The 16,766-nt window shown below is 43.6% G+C and overlaps 2 protein-coding genes across 2 annotated transcripts in view; one reads left to right on the top strand and one right to left on the bottom strand.

The window, feature by feature from the left end:
- MALT1 (MALT1 paracaspase) overlaps nucleotides 1–6,186 on the bottom strand; it is a 78,971-nt gene extending 72,785 nt beyond the window's left edge. The window contains exon 1 of the mRNA XM_012651735.1: nucleotides 5,993–6,186. Coding sequence (XP_012507189.1) covers nucleotides 5,993–6,186 — 194 coding nt within the window. The remainder of the gene's footprint in view (nucleotides 1–5,992) is intronic.
- LOC105816350 lies at nucleotides 6,185–7,134 on the top strand. The gene is made up of 2 exons (XM_012651734.1): nucleotides 6,185–6,763; nucleotides 7,057–7,134. Exons 1-2 carry the CDS (start codon nucleotides 6,185–6,187, stop codon nucleotides 7,132–7,134), a joined length of 657 nt encoding a protein of 218 aa, XP_012507188.1.
- Nucleotides 7,135–16,766: the final 9,632 nt, after the last annotated feature.

Raw genomic sequence — 16,766 nt, 5'->3', positions numbered from 1 at the left:
CTGAATGAATTTCAATCATAATGGAAAAGGCTGGAAGACTGGGTTGGTGGAAGGGGGCAAACATAACAGTGCCACAGCTGTGGCAGAATCAAGGTTAGCAAGCTTTCTTATTACCTGAAATGCTCTTAATCCTCATTCATTTTGATCAGTTTTATTAAAACGCTGCCATAACACTTACATTGTCATCCAAGATTTATAATGCTGTGATAATGTTAATTACCTCACAGGGAAAAAATGCATTCAACCAAATTAATTTCAACAGTAATATTATCTACCTCATAGGCTTATTAGAATTAAATTAGATAATCCATGTAAGAAATTCTTAGCACAGTGCTTGGTAAGTAATTAACACTCAATAAAGGTTAGCTCTTATTATACAATAAAAATATGGGGATATTAAAAGAATACTAAGGTTAATTTCTTAACTATGCTTATTTCTGAAACTACTTTACTTTTCTTTAAAAATTTTTGAGTAGCTATTATTTTGGTAATCTGATAGTGTCCCCCAAGGCCTCCTGTGATCACTATATTTACTATGTATTCCTTTTTAAGTTAGTTAAGTTTCTATTATATTCAGTACACTATTCTTGTTAAATGTGAATCATATATTATAGGTCAACCATTCCCAAATTCTGGACTGTAGACCAGTGACACCATAATCTGAAGTTCATGGTAAAATGATTAAAAAAAGGACAATAAAACCCTTTTTTATTCTAAAATTCTTTTCTATTTTTAACTGTTAAAGTTGTCCCTTCTTTTATGAAATAATGATAACTATGATGGCAGCAAAAATAAAAAGCTGAAGATGCCTGTTGGTGCTATTTTGTAAAATTTTCTTTTACTAGTTCCTGAAATGCCCAAGAGAAGGAACCTGTCTGTATCAGAAACAATATAAGGATTATAATTCTGCAAATAATTAGAATGAGATCTATAAAAATAAGGATGCTGTATGCTAAACATAATTTCTCATGATTCAGAAGTTTACCAGGATCTGATACATGAAATTAAGAAGCCATCTCATCAAATGCAACCAAGTGATGCTTTAATTAACATTTATACTGATATAGAAAAAACTAAAAACAATTTGACTTTTCTTTCCCCGAAAAGAACAAAGATCAAATTGAAGTAGATGATTACTCTTCCAATACAAGAGGCACAGGAGAAAAACAAGATTCTGTATCTCTTTTCGTCTTACTGATTTTCCACATGGGCACTGGCTTTCGGCTAACATGATGCTTATACAAACCCAACTTTTATTTCTTTCCTTTTTTAGTTACATTCCAGTAAAAGTATGCTTTGAAGTGGTTTCTACAAGCCCTAATTTGAATTTTTGATTTAATTTAAAACTGCTTTATCACTGAAACAAACGCACTTTGCTTTAAAAAAAGATCTATTTTTATCTTTACTTTTTAAAATATATAATCAAATAGTACATATTACATACCCTTTAGAATACAAACCTAGCATTACTTATAGGTTCTTTTGCTTCTCCTCTTCACACTTGATCTTTGCCCAAAGGCTGAGAAGCGATATTTTGCTTCTCCTTGTAGTACATTTTCTTTTTGGAATCTTTATTCATTAATTCAATCTATTTATCAATCAACTAAAATAAGCCAACCATTTTTTCTAGGTGTTGAGGATATAGCAGCAAACAAAATTCCCTATCCTCCTGGATTCTTCACTCTAAAGGAGAGGGACAGATACACACGCTCGCAGACACACATACACACACACACACACACACACACACACACACACACACAGAGACAACTGTGTGTGTCCATCCATCCATTGGTCATAAATGTTTTTGAGAAAACTAAGGCAAAGCAGGGGTACAGGTATTGCTGAGCAGATGTAGGAGTTAATTTTAAATATTACAATCAGAGAAGAGCTCATTGAGAAGGTGACTTTCCTGCAAACACTTGAAAAAGTCGAGGAGGTGGTCATGTGGTTGGTTATCTGCGGAGACCGAGACCATCTCAGCCTAAGTAAGCAGCAAGTACAAAGACCCTACTGTGTTCAAGGGAAAGAAAGCAAGCAAGAGAAAGGGACGGAGAGATGAATAAGGTATCAGGACCAAGAGTTAACTGGTAGCTACAGGGAGCTTTTAATCTGAGATGGAAAAGCGATTGGAGGGTTTTGAGCAGAGGAGGAAGAAGATCCGATGTGATGTTTTAACAGCATCATTCGTATTGTTATAACAAGAACAGACCAGGGATGGGGGAAGCAAAAGGAGAGAAGTTAAGTGGCTACTGGGACAATCCAAGTGAGGGACAACGGTGGCCTGGCCCCATGTGGGAGCAGTGGAGCTGGATTCTAAATGTATAGTGAGGCATAGCAGGCAGGAACTGATGACAAAAATGACCTGGTGTGTAAAAGTGGAGTGACTCTAACATTGTTGGCCTGAGCAACTGGAGGGATATAGAAACTGTGAGAGAAAGGTTTATAGGGGAAAGCAAGTTTTGGACATGTTACGTTTAAGGTAACTACTAGTCATTCAAGAGAAGGTGACACGTAGGCAGGTACATACATGAGTCTAGGATTTCAAAGCAGAGGTATGGGCTGGAGAGAGAAAGTGGGAATCCTCAACCTAAATACGTGGAAAGCCATGAGACGGACGGAGAACACTAAGAAGGGCAGTAGGTGAAGCAGCGCAGATAGAGACACGGAACCTGGGATGGCACTCCAAAATCCAGACACTGAACAGACAGAGAGGAGGAAGAAACCTTTTGTTAGAGCTTTTTACACACATTCGAATTCCTATTTTAAGTTGTCTGAGAGCAGGATTTCGGCAGCTAAAAGAGAACCTTCTACTTAGCAGGTATGCAATGACTGTTTTTGCTTGGCCCAGGTTCCATAGCCCCATTTCTAAGCTCCCCACATAATGGAAGTTAGGCAGCATTTTAGAGTCCCCTGAAAGCTCTGCCATCCTTAGGGCTCAGATGTTCCACACCACCAAAGAATTTACATAGCTTGGGCAAGACACATAGAGTCTGTACCTATCTACACTGATGGCAAAGGGTGTTCAATATCAGATCAGTCTGCAAAGGAACTAGGGCTGGCTTTGTGGCAAACCAAACTATGTGCAAGGATTTACTGAGTCATCAGTAACCATCTGACAACATCTGCAATTATTCCTAATCCCTGGTGGGAAGTTCTGAATGGTCTCTTTTCTTGTGGTTTAATTATTTTTATTATTAAATAAATTCTCATCCAGTTTGAGGAAAGATGTAAAGAGTCAGAAAAAAAATGAAGAGAAGAAAAAGAAACAAAATAGGCCATGTTTTGAGATTTTAGGGCTGTGAATCCAGTGACCTAGGAAAGCACTTCACAGCCTCACAGGCCTTGTTATCCAGTTGGATTGGACACTCATACTACATCCTGGGTTTGACACTAGAGAAAAATGCCTTTAGGACCTTCTACTATCACAGGTGTTCTTCTCCCATCAGCATGAAATCACTTTAAAATAATTTTTTTCGATTATAGAGTGAGCATCACCAGCTGACCACCCCTCCACCCCCCTACCACACGGCTCCTGTTGTCACTCTCCAGCCCCCAAGTTCCTAGTGCTAACCATTTTTTAACATCAGTTTAATTCTTCGATCTCAATAGGTAGATGAGCTTAATGTTTCCAAATTCCTGAACCCACCTCACCGGCTTGGAACTAACCTTCACCATCCTGGAAGACTGGTGGAACTCATCTGTCTCTTATCAGACATCCCATCCTGAGCTCTGATTCCACAAATACATGTCCTCTGTGCTTGTCACCTCTTACTAGGCAATTGCCCTTCTCTCTGTGCTACTCCACAGAAAAGTGGCCTCAAATCTTTCCGTTAGTTCCCCAAACAAAGCTAAGACCACTTTGTAGCCTTTAACAGTTAAAAAGTCACTGAAGGCTTGGGGAGGAAAACATAACACCTGGTATCGGGCAGCCACTACTTTAAGATTCCACCAGCCAGGCTTCTTCCCTGGCAGGGCCTTACTGACTTTCTTCTCTCCTTTAAGTAGAAGTCCTCGATATCAGGCTCTCTTCAGGAAGCCCAGAGCCTTCCCTAACTAGAGTACTAGTTAACACCACAATACTCTGGAGATCTGCCCCCAAAGAAGACAACTTTTTACATTGTAAGTCTAGAAATTCAGAAATTTATGGACCTAGAATAGTATTTTGGATTTTCTCTACATAGCCAAAATGTTTTTCCTAGAATAGAAAAAAATTATGTCATGTCTGCTCGACTTTGTTAGTTTACCGCTTCTTGATTTCTTCCTCACATCATTACTCTTCTGTATGAACAATAATCCCAAATCATTACTCTCTTTGCTTCAACCCCAAACTCTGAAACTAAGGGTTGTTCAGAGGGTTAAAGTAGGTAATATATGCAAACACTTAGTACAACGTCTAACATATACTATGCGCTCAATGAATGAGAAACATCCATTGTTATGGTCATCCGCACTTCATTTGTTATTTGTAAATCTCCCAAAATAATAGTCCATTACTAGATAAGACCTGACAAACAGAAGCTAAATATTTGTTACCTTGTTATCTTGTGGAACTTCTAGCAAATAAGAAGCACTTAATAAATAAAATTTTTAGTGAATGGCTTCCCTTTCAATTCATCAAGCATTTGTCGTCTAAGATAGGTTCTATCCATAACACAGAATATTAAGAGATGGCCCTGTTCTTAAGGAGTCTATAAACATGTGGACAAATAATTACAGTACAAGACAAACTTAAATTATTTGAGAAGTTTAAAAAACTGCTAAGGGGTTCAAAGACAGACCCAAATCATAATAATGGTATAGAGTTAATGGTTCTAAGTGTGGTTCTGGGAACCATAGTGCGGTTCCTGAGTCCCTTTCAGGGGGTCCACAAAGTCAAAATGATTTTTCACAATAATCATACTAAGACTTTATTTACCTCTTTCATTCATTCATTCATTCTTCCAGGAGCATACAGTGGAGTTTACGGTGTTCCCTGACCTATGATATTGCAACAGACTGAAAGCAGAAGCACATAAAAGATTCTAGGTTTGCAATTAAGCCAAAACATTAAAGAGATCCTCAAAATGTAAACCAACGTCACTTTTCCAATTAATTTTTTTGTTTTGTTTTGGAACATTCGTTTTTCCACAAAAGTGTTATTTGTATTACCATGTAATGGGTTGTTCTTTTTAAGCAAGTATTTAGAAAATTTCTTGGTTTTAATGTCGAATGAGGTAAATATCAGTATATTTTATATGTATGTAATATATATAACCCATATAAGAGCTCTCGGGGGTCCTCAGTAATTCTTAAGAGTGTAAAAGAGTCCTGAGACCAAAAACTTCAAGAACCGCTAAGAGAGTGCTTTCCAAGCCTGGTAAGGAAAATAGTTTTACTTAAGAGTTTAACGTTCACGGTGAAGTCAGGAAAAGAACTTGGTAATATGGTTTGATGGAGGAAGATGATGAGTTCAGTTTCAGCTTTTCCCACCATCCTTCAAAACCTTCAAGAGTTCCTGCCTCCAACACTTTGCTTTCATCCTCTTCACCTGCGCTTCTTCCCAGCCTTCCTTGGGTCTTCTAGGGTTGTGTCCATAACTCTTTCCTTTGCGTTTTCAGTCCTTTGGAATTCCTGCCCTAGCACGAAGGTCTCCAAGACAGCTCTCCTTCTCGCTATACCTTCTGGGGTCAACCTCGACTTCTCTCTCTCTCAGCCCAACGGGCGGAGGGTGGGAAAAGGGTGTGAAGCAGCCGCCCTGTCATTTCTGCCTTCTCCCTTCCGGAGCCCCGGCCCCGCCTCGCACCCTCGCATTCCCAGGACTCTGCTGGGTCCCCTTTAGGCTCTCTCTGAAAGGTGACCGAAGCTGTCCCCGCCGCCTTCCCTCATTCGCACCGGCTGCCTCGCCCCGTCTCGCGCGGCCTCGGCGCCCCATCCACTTTGGGCGTCCACCCCTCCGGCCGGAGCCCAGCCCGCTCGGCCGCGCCCCTCGCGTCCCGGCGCCCGCGCTCACCTGAGCCGGAGGCGCCCCCGGCTCCCCGCCAGCTCTGCCAGCCTCCTCCAGCCCCGGCCCTCGGGCGCCCGGTCCAAGCTCTCGCTGAGCCTCCGCAGCAGCGGCTCCCGCAGGCGGTTGAGGGTCGCACCGGCCGGAGGGGGCTGGGAGGCCAGGGACGGCGGGCCCTGCAGCGGCTCCCCCCACAGCGACATGGCCCGCGCCGACGACCCCCGACCGCCGCTGCGCCCGCCGACGGCGTCGCGGACCTCGGCCACGGCGCGCCTTCCGCTCGCCCCCTCGCTCGCCTGCCAGCTGCGGAGGCAGGGGCGGAAGGACAAGTCGCGCGGCGCCGCGCGGCCCTCGGAGGAGGAAGCTCGGCTCCCCGCCCCGCCGAGAGCGGTTTGCAGCCGGAGCCGGGCCGCCCGGCCGTGCCAGCCGCGCTGGGGGCGGGGCCTCGAGAGAGGGGCGGGGCCCACTGCGCGCGTGCGTGCGGCCGCGCTCCTCCGTCGCCTTCTGCGCCGCCTCCGGGCTCTCCGTGGCGCGCGCTTCAAACCCGGGCGGTCGGGGCCTGTCGAGCAGGAAGGGACGCGGTGCAGCTGGAGGAGGAAGCGGTGGAGGAACTACGCCCGGGCGGCTCCTCCACAGCGAGGAAGCCTGCGGCGTCGGGGCTTCCCGGGACTGTGGGAGGAGGCTTGCCGCACGCCAGCGAGGGGAGCACGCGGTCCTCCGTCGGCGGCCCCCGCCCGCTTGACCCGGGGCCGCGCCCCGCTGTCGCTGGGACTTGCGTGTGTCCGGTCACGCAGCCAGAGCTCCTCGTTTTAGGGTTAGAAAAGCATGGGTTGCCAAGAGAAGTAGTGCGGGAGATCCGGATACTTATGTTGGAATGGGCCAAAATCTCTGCCTAAACTGAAAAAACTTATTATTTTTAAAAACGGAGCTAATCAGGTCTTGAGGATGCTTTTTAGCAGGAATCATCTGGTTTCCTCTGGGTCAGACTGTCACCCACAATCTTCATAATCTGAGCATGCAATCTTATAGAGAATGCCCTTCCCTAGAATGATCCAGAATAGATGAAGCAATAGATGAAGACTGCACCTGAGCACTTGTTCCCAATCTTACCAATTTCCAAGGCCGTTATCCCATTGAAAACTATAGCTTAGTTTGGGACAAAAGCAAGCAATTTATGGAGTGTTATCAACCAGTAGCCGCTGACACAAGGCTTCCTGGCCCAATATCTGTTGCCATTAGCTTTTTCATCACCCAAGGCAGCAGGATTTTGCGTAGGGATAATTCAGATACCTAGATTCTCATACCTTTTGGTGAGATAGGTGCTCCGTACACCATTCTAGGACAGTCACTAAACTTTTTCACTCCAGTATAAGTTGAGAGTTCAGAATGCATTGTATCTGCTAAGAGCATAACCTTTGGATCCAGAAGAATCTGCTGGATTCAAGTTTTATGAGCTTGAATACGTTAATTAATTTCTTTGCCTCCTCTATTAAAATGAGACTGCAAATTTGGTTTATATAGGTTGTTGCCAAAATTAAGGGAGTTGATGTATATGAAGCACTTAATGACTGGCACATAGTAGGTACTCAATAAACGCTACTACCCTTACATATACAAATGTTGGCATGGCAAGCCTTTTCCAATCACTTCTAGTGCCTTCTTGTTTTGTCCTCAGTCATTGCACAAATATTTTCTGAGTCTATTACCTGCATGTGCCAATTATGAAAATGAAGTTTTCTAGTCTTTATTCGAACCCTACCTTTTAATTCAGCTTCAGAAGACTTCTTTTAAACATAGACTTCTTAGAAAAGTCTGCCATGTTCAAGGCGTTGCATGTGCCGCTTCCCACAAATGTGTATGGGTTAAAATGGGTACCTATGTTATTTACCGGGAGAGTATCCTTCCCAATTTGATCAGGTGCTTCCTTACCCAGTGTAGTTCAGTCAGACACTGTATTGACACTCCCTTTCCCTCCCCTTCCCCGTGCTTCCCAAGCAAGTTCCTCCCTCGTTTCATCTCCACCCGGCAATTTTTCAGTCACTCTACCCACTACTCTCCATCCTCTACCCTGAACTGACATTACATTTTTTGACTGGTCTTTTTCTCCTCTCCATCAAATGTTAATGTTTCTATTATATAATTTCACTCCTGTGGTTCTCTTCTGGGGCGTAATGTAGTGTAGTGGAATGTGATCTTTAGAGTTAGTCCTGAATTTGAATCTTGATGCTGCTACTTATTAGTAGTGTGACCTTAGGCAAGTTACTTAATCTGAGTGCCAATTTCCACATCTGTAAAAAGTTGGAAATAATAGTACCTAATAGTATTATATAGTGTCAGGGAGAAGTATGTGCATTTCGTATTAGTACTCTCAAAATGCCACATTAATTTTGGGAACAATGTAATCAACAGTAATTCAGCTTCCTTTTCTTTATCAACCACTGTGTTTACATAAAGACAGGAGAAAAATTGAGGGTGGAGATTTGGCTTTTAAATGCGCCTTAAAAGTTCATATATGTCTACAGATAATATCTTTAGGAGTTCTTCCGGATTAATTAAAAGTTATATAGTTCTTTGTGAATCCAGACAATTTGCAGGAAGCTTGTGGTTTCATTTTATGGAACTCCATTGATGTAATCTTCAAAACACTCATAGACCTGGAAACTGACTCATAGGGTTTTTTTTCTCCTTTACACAATTTATAGATGATACTCCAACTAAAAAATGCCAGGACGATATATTATTTCATAGGTGGACAGATTTTAAAAGACCCATGGGAGGAGAAAATGTGCAGGTGCTTGGATCTATATACATTGGAGGGAAAGGAAGCCAGAGTTAAATGGCACGTAATTGTCTCCCATCCCTTATTGCGTGTCCAGCACTCTTCATGACCTCTCTGATTGAGCCTCTGTGTTGGGGCCATTCAGGCCACCCTTAGACACAAGACCCAGCACATTCCCTGCAGCCCATTCTTGCCATCACCTCCCAAAGGATCATGGGAATTTTCTCATTTCAATTTTAACTTTGCGATAGTAGCTCAGGGTCACACCAGTATTCCACATCCTTCCTTCGTGGTGAATCATCTAGACCTAGATCCTTGATACTGACCATAGCAAAGAGACTATATTTACTTGTCTAAATTCATTCATTCAATCATTAACACATATTCATTGGGTGCCTACCTTGTGCCGGGTTCTGTGTCAAATGTGTACTGTTAGAGTAACAATCAGAAATGTGTTACAACCACTTCAGAGGAGAATCTGAAGACCAGATAAATAGGTAGGGCCACTGAAATGAATTTGCCTCATAGATACAACACCGGCTCCTTCCACAGTGGAGGATGGAAATCAATTAAACCTTCACATGAAAGAATTCATTTAATAAACAAGAATTATTTGCATTATAATCAGTTCTCTAAAGTTCACTTCAATCTCTCTGAGTTGTAAAATAGCCTATTCAAAGAGAGTGAGAAATGAAGACAACCCAGAGAGATGAGCTACTCAGGAGACTCACTACATTTCAGTCTGCATCAGTTTTTCCCTTAGAGTTTTTAGGGTACATGTTGACTAAATCCAATGTCTGTTTAAGGCAAGGAAAGGGTGTAGTGAGTGTTGTGTGGATGGCAAGAAGGAAGTGTAAAGATACCCTTCCATCCATGTGGAAGGGTGAGAGGAGATGGTTTGGGAAACAGGATAGAAGAAATACCATATGCACAGAGCCATAAAATGTCATGGCGAGGTTGGAGAACTGCAGTGGGTGCAGGAGAGCTGGGAATACAGCTGAGAAAGGGACCAAAACCCAGATGAAAAAGACAGTGAAGACCAGATTATGTCATGACAAAGGACTGACTTTCTATTCTGCAGGTCTGTGCCTACCGCAAAGTCATCTATGCCCCATTGCTGTCACACAAGACATTTTTAAGTAGTACATGGAGGAATGTTTTTATCGTGATATTTAATAGTTACATATTAATTTAATACAGAAGAAAGATTTGCCAATCAAAATTGGCATTTCACTAATAGTATCGACTAGGACAATGTCAAATTTACTTAAGTTAAAAATGTGATTTCATATAAAGAAGTATATTAAATACCCAAGAGTATTGTTGGTATGTGGATATGTCAAAACTCGTAAAGCTGGTAAATGTTTAAAGTGTGAGAAATCCTTCCTTAAGTAAGGGATGGGGAGTAAATGAAATGCTTTAAGCAGAACTGCTCCGGGTTTTCAAAGACTCTTGGGCAGCAATGTAAGGAGAGGGCAAGATTGGAGGTCCAAGAAGTATTATAATAGTGTGGATGAGAAATAAAGGCCTCCATCAAGAGCCTTGAGACTGGCCATGGAAAGGAGGGACAAATTGAAGAAATGTATGGGATTATTTTCTACTAGTCTGTGGTAGTGCTGGGTTGCATGAATCACTATGCTTTAAAGAATGTTGTTTAAACTTTCAAATGTATTATTCGTAACTTGTTTTATTCAGGAGGAAACAAAACAAGCATTTCTGGTATGTGGAATATTGTAAAAGTGCAGTAGAGAGGGCAAAGGTATTAGAAGATTTAGCCTCGATGTTGAATGAGTAATTATGAAAGGTGGAGATGACAAATTATTTCCAAGAGAAGAATTGTGTAGGGCACAGTGGCTCATGCTTGTAATCCTAGCACTGTGGGAGGCTGAGGTGGGAGGATCGCTTGAGGATAGGAGTTCGAGATTGGCCTGGGCAGCAGTGAGACCCCATCTCTACTAAAAATAGAAAAATTAGCCAGGTGTCATGGTGCATGCCCATGGCCCTGGCTACTTGGGAGGCTGAGGCAGGAGTATTGCTTGGGCCTGGGAGTTTGAGGCTGCAGTGAGCTGCGATGACGCCACTGCACTCTACCCAGGGTGATAGAGTGATAACTCTGTCTCAAAAGAAAAAAAAAAAAGAAAATCGAAACCCCCTCCTCACTCCTCCCTTCATATAAAATAAATAAATGTTTTAAAAAAAAGAATTATGTAACTATATACCATCAGCAGTTTCTCTGTGATACACAAGGATTAAATAAAGTAGAATTTAAATAACTGATCATTCCGAGTAAGGCTTCCTAGAGGCAGAGTTGAGAGCTGGACCTTGAAGGGAGGGATGGATATGTTCCTAGTGGGGAAAATGAGAAGGGCCAAAGGTCAGGAGATGGATTTTAACAAGAGGCATTCAAAGGACAGAACACGCATTGTCTCAGAAAGAAGAGACATGGCGGTAAAGGGAAGTGAGAGCTGTGAGGAGCTGTGGTTGACCGAGGGCTTTGAATGCTAGGAGGAATGGTTAGGGTCTGAAGGACCTGGGATTTAAGAGCAATGGTTCTAAGAGCATCCAGCTCTCTGGCTCTAGGGAAAAATTCCCTACGGTATGTCCTGGGGAACACCAGTTCCTCGAAACACATTATTAATGTGTTACCTAAGAAAAGTGTTCCATGGCAAAATAAGTTTGGTAAACACTGTGTTAAAGTTACCCAGGTTTCTTCACTGTAAGTGTCAGGGCCGTCAACACACTGAAGCATGTTGTGACTTCACGGGTTTATGGCGTTTCTCCAAACTTATTTGCTTACTAAGCAAATAAGGGCCTATTTTCGCTAAGTGTGTCCCAGCACTAGTGTTCTATGGGTTGTCCTCTGGAAGGTGCTGTCTTAGAATATACCTAGCCAATCTCAAAACTAGCAGGTGCTGCCACCTCTTCTTCCAGACCAATCAGCGGTCCAGGCAGCACTGAATCTCTTCTGCTTCTCCTGTCCCTCCATACAACGGAAGAATATCCAGCCACAAAAAGGAATGACATTCTGATACATGCTACTGCATGGATGAACCCAGAAAGCATTATACTAAGTGAAATAAGACAGATACAAAAGGACAAAAATTGTTTAACTTCACTTATATGAGGTACTCCGAGTAGTCAAATTCACAGAGAAAGGAAGTAGAAGAGTGGTTGTTGGGTGGGAGGGGAGAGAAAGGAATGGGAAGTTTTTGTTTAATGGGTACAGAGCTTCTGTATGCAATGATGAAAAAGTTTTGGGAATGGATAGTGGTGATGGCCGCACAACATTGGGAATGTACTTAATGCCACTGATTTGTACACTTAAAAATAGTTAAAAGCTAAATTGTATGTTATATATAGTCTAGCACATGCACAAAAAGAATCATCTAAGGACCTTAAAAAAATACCAATACCTGGGCCACAATCCCCAGAGACTCTGATTTTAATTGGTCTGGGATGGGGCACAGGCCACAGTAGTTTGTAAAGTTCCTCAGACGAGTCTGTCATGATGCCAGGCATGAAAAGGGATGTGTAATCTCCAGGGCAGCGGGCTTACCCTTGACTGCCTATTAGAATCATCTGGAGAGTTTTAAAATACACTGATGTCTGAATCTTAAGCCCCACATTCTTACGTAATTGGCTTGGAGGTACTGCCTGGTGATTGAGATGTTTTCTTCATTCTTCAGCTGAGTCTAATTATGTAGTCAGGGTCAGACCCAGAGCCCAGGATGGCTGCCTTTCACCCCACTTGGAGAATAAGTACCTAACGTATGTCACCGATAAAACCAAGAGTGTTTGTGTGGCGGGGGCTTCTGGTGAGAGTCAAGGGGCCAAATCCTCTATGTCCATTTGGTTCTTTCTCTTTCCCTTTGTGTATGTATTGTGACATAGATAGAGGGAGAGGGAGAGGGAGAGGGAGAGGGAGAGAGGGAGGGAGGGAGAGAGAATATCAGAACGTTAAAAACTGGAGAAGCAGGGCCAGGTGCTGGGCGGTGGCTCACACCTGTAATCCTAGCACTCTGGGAGGCCAAGGCGGGCGGATCGTTTGAGCTCAGGGGTTCGAGACCAGCCTGAGCAAGAGCGAGACCCCCGTCTCTACTAAAAAAAATAGAAATTAGCTGCACATATATAAAAAAAAATTAGCCAGGCATGGTGGCGCATGCCTGCAGTCCCAGCTACTCGGGAGGCTGAGGCAGAAGGATCGCTTGAGCCCAGGAGTTTGAGGTTGCTGTGAGCTAGGCTGATGCCACGGCACTCACTCTAGCCCAGGCAACAAAGTGAGACTCTGTCTCAAAAACAAAAAACAAACAAACAAAAAAAACTGGAGAAGCAAAGGAGACCAGTAGTGGGCCCAGGAGAAAGAGCGAAAACCAACCTGTCAGACTAACTCTTAAGGGATAAGGGCTCCTTGTTGTTCCCGGCATTCAGCTCCTACCAGCTCCCAGCATGGGCACTGCTCCTCTGTTCCCCTCATCCCCAATCCCCATTTGGATTCCTCTCCCTGCCCAGCAAGGACTCAGAGCTGACCTGCCCAGCCAGGTTCCGCCGAGCCAGGGCTGATGAGCATAAAGCGAATTGGGACCACAGAGCTGGTGCGTGAAAAATGAGCCAGTTTACCTTTGAAAGGTCACTGAGGTGGTAGAAGCACACCACCCCGTGACTGATCCCGACTGATGTTGGCTAGTCTTTTGCCACTCTTATCTTCCTTGGCATCTGCACGTCTGTTCTTCTCTATAGATGCTTGCTCGGTGCCTTACTAGGTTGTGTTACGTTCCTGCTGTTCTCTTGTGAAAGTCCCTGGATCCAGGCCAACTAGATGAGGGGTGGGTGGGGATTTAGACACGCAGCTGAAAGGCAGTGTGGGAGCAGGGTGGCACCTAGAGAGCTGATGAGGCCAGCTGTGCTCTGGGCCTTGGGATAAACTGGTGGTTCCTCATCAGTCTGTCCCACTCCATCAAGGTAGAAGCCCATTATGAGGATTTCAGCTGGTGACTCACCTACTGGTAAAGAGAGCACATTTTCCTGAGATGTCCCCTGCATAATATGCCATACACGCGCACGCACACACACACACACACACACACACACACACACACATATCTGTTGGAAGCCATGCAGACATTGGCAGGGGGGCCATGGGATTCTGCATCCTGGCTGTTCATTCAGACACAGAGGACAAGGGACACAAAATATAAAACAGAACCCATGTTTTCTAGGAGCCTATGAGCTAGTTGAGGAGGTAAATTATATCAACACAAAAAAGTGACAAAGCAAGATTTTAGACTTTAGAATTTCTGTATTGTTGATGTATGTAGTTCAGTAGTTTTCCAGAGATTTTCGTCAAAGGGGCTAAGGATGGGCCAGGAATGAAGAGAAATAACCTAGAATTAGCAATGTTGAACCAGAGAGTTGAAGGAATCTGACCAATGAAGGCATGATAATTTCCTGGGTAATACTGGTGTAATTTATTATTAATATTTCAAATGTGCCAACCATGATCATTCCTGGTTAATGACAACATTAGCCTTCGCAGGTGTGCACTCAGGTAGAAAGGTGGTTAAATATTCTACTCCATGCCTCCAAGGGTGACCTGTTCTCAGTCTCCTGGGATTCCTGATGGAGGGACTTTAGCAGACTCTTCATGTGTTTTGTGCCAAGAATCGATTCAAAGCTCATGATCACCAGCTGTCCATTCAGAGTGTGGGCATTTCTTGGTCTGGTACCCCATGGACGCATTTGGTGGGCCAGATGGAGGTGTGGCCTGAATGCTTTCTAAGGTCCCTTTCAGTCCCGAGAGTAAGGGACTTTGGAGGAGGGAGAAACCAAAGAAAATTACAGTGGCTGAAGAAGATCTCAGAGAAAAGTAGGGGCCTCAATTGTACCCTGAAGGCTGGGCAGAGTTGGAAGGGCAGTAGTTCCTGGAGGCAAGAGAACATATGATCAAAGACTAAGGTGACAATGATCACGGATCAAAGACGAGCTGTGGAGAATGATCACAGTGGCTGTAGACATGCAAATAGGATTGATTTGTGTGGGGGAGAGGAGCAATATTTAAATAACTGACAGTCGAAAATTGTAACATATTAGTTATATATCTGAAATTAGATATTTAGAATAAACGTAGCTATTTCGGAAGGATAGACAGATATTAAATTAAAATGCAAGTAAGATGTATTTGTTGGGGAAAAGAGGAGAGGAAGGTATGTGTTTAGTTGACGGAACAGTTTAAATCACACCTAAGGCATTTACGCATTAGTTATATGCTAATTCTTATAGGATAATTACTAATTAAATTTGCTCTGCAAAGCAATATCAGTGAAAGCTTTGCTTTGAAAAGTTTTTAGAGGAAGTCATTTGAAATTACGAGCAAAAGAGTATTTATTTAGAAGATCCTATAATTTAAGCTTTTCACTAAGTGATTCTAACAAGCTGTATATAATGAGGTTCTGTGGTATATAGATCAAAGCTTTGAAGCTCCTGGAAATTTTTATGGTCTCATAATAAAGTAATCAGTCCATGATTATTTAATAATAATAAAAATAGCTTGGCACAAGTACATATTTAACACTATAATCGTGGAATATCAGCCCTAAAGAGCACCTTAACCGACCTAGTCCAAGACCTTCAAAGTCAGATGAAAGCTTTGTAGCCTAGAGAGATTTTCTCTGTCTCTTCCTAAACCTCTGCCACAGTGCTTCTCAAAGTGAGGTCCTAGACCAACAGCATCAGCATCATGGGGAGATTTTTAGAAATGCAAATTCTTGGGCCCCAGCCCGGATGGACTGAATCAGAAACTCCAGGATGGGCTCAGCAATATGTGGCTTAATAAACTCTCTGGATTAGTCTACTTGTTTTATTTATTATTTTTAGAGACAGAGTCTTGCTCTGTTGCCCAGGCTGGAGTACAGTGGTGTGATCATAGCTTAATGCAGTCTCAAACTCCTGGGCTCATGCAATCCTCCTGCCTCAGCCTCCCGAGTAGCTGGGACGACAGGCAAGTGCCACCACACCTGGCTAATGATTTATAGAGATGTGGGTCTTACTGTGTTGCCCAGGCTGGTCTTGAACTCCTGGCTTCATGCGATCCTCCCACCTCAGCCGCCCAAAGTGCTGGGATTATAGGTGTGAGCTGCTGTGCCTGCAGGTTCTGATCCATGCTGATGTTTGAGAGCTGCTCCCCCACACTTCTGCGTCAAAATATTTTGGGGCAATAACTTCTCTTAGATCATTCACAGCCACATAGAGAATTACTTCCTGTTTTATGTCTAAATTTGTCTGCCTAAAGCTTTGAAGGGTGGAGCACACAGTCTTCGCAAGTGCAGATACTTCTCTCACGTTCCCTCATGAGTAACAGTCCAGGGTGGGTTTCTGCAGAAGAGGAGCCAACCCTGAGAGGAGAGGAAGGCAGAGCTGGCAGTCGGCAGGGACGTGGGGAAACAAGGACTGATCTCAGCCATTTACTTGATAATCTGATAATCCAAGATCCGCTCTAAAAAGGAGCACAGCATAGTCTGATTTGGAACCTGGGTTTTTAACTCTAATAACATTGATTCAGACAAGTATGGGGTTGGGGCGGGGGATGGACTTTGGAGCTACGTAGTCTCTTATATAGGCCAGTGTTGTTCCAGAAATCGTCTGAACAAAGCAAGACAGAATAGAGAAGGGCCCAGCCCTCTGGGAACTGAGCATTGACAAGGAAAAAATGGTCCCAAATGACTGGCTATGATGTAGGGCAGGAATCAATTGCTCCCCACTCACTCCTGCCAACCCAATGTTGGCTGAGAAATCCGGGGATCCAGGAGGCCCAAGAGAGGAGGGCGGAAGGGAGTATGTAGGTGGCCTGGCCGTGCTGCTGAGGTCTTCACAACACTGTTGAAATCAGTTCCAGAGGAGGGAAGGCCTGCACAGGGGATGGTGGCTACTGGGTTGTCTGCCTGGAGTAGCACTCTGCTCTCAGAAATACAGCCTCCCAAAGTGTTGTCTAACGGGGTCCCCCAGTTTCTT

This window comes from Propithecus coquereli, unplaced genomic scaffold (genome assembly GCF_000956105.1).
Source record: "Propithecus coquereli isolate 6110/MARCELLA unplaced genomic scaffold, Pcoq_1.0 Scaffold37, whole genome shotgun sequence".
NCBI classification, from domain to species: Eukaryota; Metazoa; Chordata; class Mammalia; order Primates; family Indriidae; genus Propithecus; species Propithecus coquereli.
The sequence above is the reverse complement of the archived record's forward strand: the minus strand, read 5'-3'. Positions and strand labels throughout refer to the sequence as shown.